Source organism: Cebus imitator, unplaced genomic scaffold, assembly GCF_001604975.1.
Source record: "Cebus imitator isolate Cc_AM_T3 unplaced genomic scaffold, Cebus_imitator-1.0 Scaffold40, whole genome shotgun sequence".
NCBI lineage: Eukaryota > Metazoa > Chordata > Mammalia > Primates > Cebidae > Cebus > Cebus imitator.
In genome coordinates this window covers 1,085,812-1,092,806 of record NW_016107355.1, presented here as the reverse complement: position 1 = coordinate 1,092,806, position 6,995 = coordinate 1,085,812, and the positions used below count along the sequence as shown (strand labels likewise).

The window sequence follows — 6,995 nt, the reverse complement described above, 5'->3', positions numbered from 1 at the left end:
CTCTGTCACCCAGGCTAGAGTACAGTGGTACGATCTCAGCTCACTGCAGCCTCCATGCCCCTCTCCACAGGCTCAAGTGATCCTCCTACCTCAGCCTCGCAAGTAGCTGGGACCACAGGCACACTCCAGTATGCTCAGCTGATTTTTGTATTTTTATTAGAGATGGGGTATCACCATGTTGCCCAGGCTGGTCTCAAACTCCTGAGCTCAAGCAATTCACCTGCCTTGGCCTCCCAAAATGCTAGGATTACAGGAATGAGCCACCGAGACTGCCCAAAAATTTGCCTCTCACCATTTCTCTCCTTCCTGGTGCTGCCTGCTGATAATATCCATCTTTCATGGAGCACTTTCCACCTCTACTTATTCTTCCCCACCTGTCAAATGCTTGTCCCAGAAAAACTACCTTCTCTGTGCTGCCTTTCCAGCATTCCCAGCCTCAGCACCATTCCTACGACACTCTTCATCTGACATTGTAGTTTTCATCTATACAAGTTTGAGCTGGGTCTACTTTGTATCTTCCATGCCTCCATTTAACCTCTGAATATACAGAAGCATTCATAATAATGTTTAATGTCCATATGCTATTTCTAGCATATGTCATGTCTGAATCAGTTTCAATGGACTCAGTACAGCTCATATTTTCCTGCCTCTTTACATGCCTTGTAATTTTTTATTGAATGCCAGATATTTCCAATTTTACCTCTGTGGGTGCTGGACATTTTCTGTATTCCTATATTCTTGAACTTTGTTCTGGAGTACAGCGAAGTCACTTAGAAACAGTCTGATCTTTTTGGTCTTGCTGTTAAGAAATCAGGTGGGCTTCATCTAGGGCTAATTCTACTCCACTACTGAGACAAGACCTTTCTGAGTATCCACCTGCATGTTCTGTGAATTATGGGGTTTTTGTCTGGCTGGTAGGTGAAATAGGCAGTATTCTTGGCCCCGTATGGAGAAACTGTTCCTTCTAATCCTTTAAGGTGGTTCTTTTTGAGGCCTCCAAGAGCTTCCTCATGCCCTGATTAGCACTCCACTGGACGCCTGGGGGGATCCCCATGAAGATCTTCAGAGTTCTCCCTCTTTGTAGCTCTCTCCTCTCTGGGTGCTCTGTCTTGGGAACTCTAGTTGCCTCTGTCTCCCAGATCCTCAACTCCATCTTGCCAACTCAGAAATCTGCTGGGCTCTGCCTGGTTTCCCCGTTCCTTGTCACAGCCTGCACGCTTTCAAGGCAGTACGCCGGGGCAGTGATGGGTTCACAACATTTGTTTCCATTTCTGAGATTGCTACGCTTTGTTGTCTGATGTCCAATATCTCACAAAGTGTTGTATCTTATATCTAGTTTTTTGGTTGTTTCAGGCACAATGGTACATCTATTCACGGTTACTCCATGTTGGCTGGGAATGGAAGTCCCTACTAAACTCTCTTACACCTGTACTATAACCTACAATACTACGCACACGGTATTGAAACTGTCAGAATAAAATGTGCTTTACAAGGGCAGAGACTCTGTTGTTACGTTCTTTGTATTTTTAACACTTAACACATAGCAGATGCTGTATTTAATATGTGTGTTGAGAGAATGAAAGGCTGTCCAACTTCTTGTATGCTTCAGACCTGGGAAAATTTTTTCTTTTTTTTTTTTTTTTTTAGATGGAGTCTCGCTCTGTTGCCCAGTCTGGAGTGCAGTGGCACCATCTCGGCTCGCTGCAACCTCTGCCTCCCAGGTTCAAGCAATTCTCCTGCTCCAGCCTCCCAAGTATCTGGGACTACAGGCGCACATTACCATGCCCGGCTAATTTTTTGCATTTTAGTAGAGATAGGGTTTCACCATGTTGCCCAGGCTGGTCTCAAACTCCTGGGCTCAGGCAACCTACCCACCTTGGCCTCCCAAAGTGCTGGGATTACAGGCATGAGCCACTGCCTTTTTCCTTTTTTTTTTTTTTTTTTTTTGAGACAGAGGTTCCCTCTTGTTGCCCAGGCTGGAGTGCAATGGCATGATCTGGGCTCACTGAAATCTGTGCCTCCCAGGTTCAAGCAATTCTCCTGCCTCAGCCTCCAGAATAGCTGGGATTACAGGCACGTGCCACTAGGCCCAGCTAATTTTTGTATTTCTAGTAGTTACGAGGTTTCACCATGTTGGCCAGGCTGGTCTCAAACTCCTGACCTCAAGTGGCCTACCTACCTCTGCCTCCCAAAGTGCTGGGATTACAGGCATGAGCCACTACATCTAGACAGACCTGGGAAATTTCAACAAAGCTAGCATTGAAACCTTCACTATAAGACAATAATCTATTTATCTCCTACTATGCAACTTTCATGCACCTTCTCTAGCCTAAATAAGCTTTCTATAGATCCCTACAAATATCCTCTCTTGCCTTTTTCAGAATTCTATGCATCTTTCAAGGTCTCAACAAAGTTTATGTTCTCTATAAAACTTGCCCTGCTAAGTGTTTTCCTTCTGCTTTAAACTCCTATTAAACATATTGCCCATAATAGTTATTTGGAGTACTTCTTACGTTTTCCTTTTCATGTATGTATCTTTTGTTTTTTCTAACTACAGTGAAGGAGTTGGGGACTATAACATGGTTCTTCTCTATGTCACTTATTTACTTTCTGATGAATCCTATAGGAAATATGCAGCATAACCATACAAACAGCACCCAGTCATTCTGTTAACTCACCATCTGCAAGTGAAGGTGAGGGAAAAAGGACTCTTGAATCCAAATGATTTTTTTCATTTCTATTATTAACTATATTACCACGTGTAGAATATATCCATTGTTTTTGCCCACATGGCATCTCTTCCCTCTTCTTTTGTGACAATAACGCTATTTCCTTTCAGGACCCACTGTCTACTTCTGCATTAAGTCTTAGTGGAAATATCCTTCAATACCCTTCCTCCTCCTCTGGCCTAGAAGTGGTCATGGAACAAAAAAACAGTTGGGTAAATACAACTCTCTCCATGAGCAGTAAAAGAAAGATTGCCAGGCATGGTGGCTCACGCCTGTAATCCAGCACTTTGGGAGGCTGAGGCGGGTGGATCACAAGGTCAGGAGTTCAAGACCAGTCTGACCAACATGGTGAAACCCCGTCTCTACTAAAAATACAAAAATTAGCCGGGCGTGGTGGCGCATGCCTGTAATCCCAGCTACTCAGGAGGCTGAGCAGGAGAATCGGTTAAACCCGGGAGGCAGAGGTTGCAATGAGCCGAGACTGCACCACTGCACTCCAGCCTGGGCAACAAAGCAAGGCTCTGTCTCAAAAGAAAAAAAGAAAGATCATGGTTTAGGCAGATTCATTCTGGGGTTGACCCTGAAAGAACTCCCGTTGCTTCCTTCAATCCCTTGAGATACCTTTATTTGGGTCCTTTCAGAGGCCTTGGCATTTACTCACCCTACAGCGTTTCAAATAAATCCTTTTCTTAATAACCAGAGTTGGTTTTACTGCTTGGGAACAATGAATCCTTACTAACACAATGTCTTTGATTCAATTCATCTAAGTGTCTGCACCCAAAGCATGGTCCACAATTTTTAGCTTTTTATTGAAGGCTAGAAATCATGTCTACAAAATACCAAAAGCAGGCGACTTAGTCAGATCTAAAGTGACTTCAATTGTGGTTGGTGTTAAAACATTAATCTCTAATTATTTTTTCTTTATTTTATTTTATTTTTTTTTTTTTTGAGACAGAGTTGCACTCATATTACCCAGGCTGGAGTGCAACGGCGCGATCTCGGCTCACCGCAACCTCCGCCTCCTGGGTACAGGCAATTCTCCTGCCTCAGCCTCCTGAGTAGCTGGGACTACAGGCACGCACCACCATGGCCAGCTAATTTTTTGTATTTTTAGTAGAGACGGGGTTTCACCATGTTGACCAGGATGGTCTCGATCTCTTGACCTCATGATCCACCCGCCTCGGCCTCCCAAAGTGCTGGGATTACAGGCTTGACCCACCGCGTCCGGCCTTTATTTCTTTTTATTTTTTATTTTTATTTTTGAGATGGAGTCTCACTCTGTCGCCCAGGCTGGAGGGCAGTGGCATGATCTTGGCTAACTGCAACCTCAGCCTTCTGGGGTCAAGCGATTCTCCTGCCTCAGCCTCCCGAGTAGCTGGGACTGGAGGCCCCCACCACCACGCCTGGCTAATTTTTGTATTTTTAGTAGAGACAGGGTTTTACCATGTTGGCCAAGCTGGTCTCAAACTCCTGACCTTAGGTGATCTGCCTGCCTCTGCCTCCCAAAGTGCTGGGATTACAGACATGGGCCTCCCAGACTGCTCCGTTTTTCCGTGTTTGATGAAGCAGATTTCTAATACTGTATGCATCCTAAAGCTACAAGCTACAGATCCAAGAACCCTAGAGCAGCTCAGTATCAACCAAGAAGCACTTACTGCGTGGTTTTTCTAAGAGTCTCTCATTTTCCTCTTACATATTCATTTTTTTCCATACACTGTCAGCTCATGAAGTTAAAAACTCAGAAACAATGGATTTTGCTTTAAATATATATGAATCTCAAGTCTACTTACAGGTCTTACAGTTAATTTTCCATTTTCTCAACTGGAAAAAATAGAAAATTTTAGTCTCATTAGAAATGTTTGGTTTTTATTTCATCAAGATTATTTAACTATGGTCACTACTCAAGAATCTAAGCTACCATAGTGCTGGAACTGTTTCATGTTTCTCTTTCTTTTCCTAATGCACTTCATTCAGTAGGATCACAGTAATATTCCTACTAATTTATTAACCCAAATTAGTACTTTAACGTAACCGTCAACTTTGCATTTCTCAAAAGCAAAAGTTTTATTACTTTCCAATAGAAAATCCAGTTAATTCTGGACATATATACATGTTTCCTCTAAAAACGTCTTATGATACTTAAGCAAAGAAATAAGATTTTTGTAATTATGCTATCATTCTGTATTACACACGCTGTAAACTGGGCCACTGTTTTTTTTGTTTGTTTGTTTTTTTTTTTTTTTTTTTTTTTTTGGTAATCTGGTTTGAATCTATCAAAGATTTTGAAACCTTTACATTCCTATTATGCTAGATTCAAAACAGCACATGACACAGTTTTTCTCTCGTGTGGGTTCCTGGCGATGATAGCGACAGGTCTGTCCGCAGGACGCTGGAGCCAGGCCCGAGCGTCGCTGTCACTCCAGGTCCACAGCCTCTACCGCCAAGGCAAGGGACCCCGCCAGGAAGGGAGATTCGCCCCGCTGCGCCCCTGGGGCGTCCGAGCGGAACCCAGCGGCCCGGCGCCCCGAGACTCGCGGTGAGGAAGGGCTGTCAGGCCAGGCGCACATCACGTGAAGCTACCAGTTCCGGGACCAAAGACGCGCCACGCACGTGGGCTGGACGCCAGCCTGGGACCCCTGGAGCCGCGCGCCCACCGCCCGGGAGCCCGCCCCAGTTTCCACCGGGAAAATTAGCCCCGACCCGGCGTGTCGCAGATTCCACGGCCGCCCGGCGCCCTCCCACAGCCCCGAGCCCAGGCCTCCCTCGCACCGGCGGCGCCCCCTACGGCCGTGGCCGCACTTGCCAAAGGAGGTTTCCATCCCTCAGCCTCCGCCCAGTGCGCCTCAACACAGGAAAAAGAGGATTCCGGGACCGGCAGCCGCGCGCAGCCTCCGTGCACTCACGTCTTCCATCCTGCCCCCCGCCGCCATTTCCTGACGCCAGAGGTCGAAGCACCGGCGACCCCGGCCTCTCCACCTGGGCTGAGACGCCGCTGGCAGAGAAAATAGCCACCTTCTGGGACCTGCCAGGCCCCGCCCTAGACACACCCTCTCCTGCGTCTGCCCCGCCTCCGGCTGGCCCGCTCCCCGCCCCCTCAGCCCCGATTGGCTGAGGTGGTGGGAGGGGCGTGCCGGCCCAGAGGACCTGGGCTGTGGGCGGTGGCTACCGCCTGCACCACCTCGGGTCTCGGATATTCTGGCCGCAGGCGCTCGGTTCGCTCTTACCCGGAGACTTGGGCATTAAAGGATGCCTTCCTAGTCCAAGAATTTAACTATTTTCGGGCTCCACTTGCATCTTTTCAGAACATTAACTTTTTCTCGGTCTTGCCTAATTTTTGTTAGCACACACAGCTCTACGCCTAGGTAGAATCAGCGGTAAAATCCTACTCCACCAGCAGAGGGACAGGAGCAGAATAAAGATTCCAGTTTCCATGACATGTTTACAGATTTCAGCAATGGGAAAACAAAGCAGTTTGGAATGTTTATGGTGTTTGTTTATTTGTTTATTAAGACAGATTCTCGCTCTGTTGCCCACGCTGGAGGGTCCTACCACGGCTAACAGCAGCCTCGAACTCCTGACCTTCTGGCCAGTCCTCCCACCTCAGCTTCTCAAAGTACTGGGATTACAGGCGTGAGCCACTGCGCCGTTGTTTCTTTTCAAATGGAGTTTTAAAAAGAAAAAACTTAAATGAAAATTTCCGAAAAATACATGATTGCAAAAATGTAAGCAAAGAAAGAAAGAAATTTTCTGTTGTTACCAGCTCTCAGAGAGAACCTTGGTATCAGAATATATGCACTTTCAGCCGAGCGTGGTGGCTCACTCCTGCAATCCCAGCACTTTGGGAGGCCGAGGCGGGTGGATCACGAGGTAAGGACTTCAAGACCAGCCTGGCCAACATAGTGAAACCCCGTCTTTACTAAAAATACAAAAAAATTAACTGGTCATGGTGGCACGTGCCTGTAGTCCTAGCTACTGGGGAGGCTGAGGCAGGAGAATCGCTTGAACCCAGGAGGTGGAGGTTGCAGTGAGCCGAGATCGGCCTCCCAAAGTACAGGGATTACCGGCATGAGCCACCACTCCCGACCAGCAATTTTTTTTTTTTCTCCAGCTTGATATTTTTCAAAATAAAGTCTAAAGGGAAAGATAGGCTAAAGGGCTTGCTTACACTTTAGGGTAGCAATAATCTGTGATTACTCAGTATAAGCCAGAAGAAAGAAATGGTATCAGGAAATAGAATTCTGAACTTTGCAAGGTTTAATAGAAGGA

The 6,995-nt window shown here is 46.4% G+C and overlaps 1 protein-coding gene across 4 annotated transcripts in view; it reads right to left on the bottom strand.

Moving 5' to 3' along the window:
- TMEM192 (transmembrane protein 192) overlaps positions 1-5,805 on the bottom strand; it is a 35,144-nt gene extending 29,339 nt beyond the window's left edge. For 2 of the 4 annotated variants that reach the window (XM_017525962.2, XM_037737577.1), the window contains exon 1: positions 5,633-5,805. In XM_017525962.2, the coding sequence (XP_017381451.1) occupies positions 5,633-5,659 (27 nt within the window). In that variant the 5' untranslated portion in view covers positions 5,660-5,805. Of the gene's footprint in view, positions 1-5,033; positions 5,549-5,632 lie in introns of those variants that run through there. The other 2 variants (XM_037737575.1, XM_017525961.2) reach the window with 2 other exon arrangements.
- Between the last annotated feature and the right edge of the window lie 1,190 nt (positions 5,806-6,995).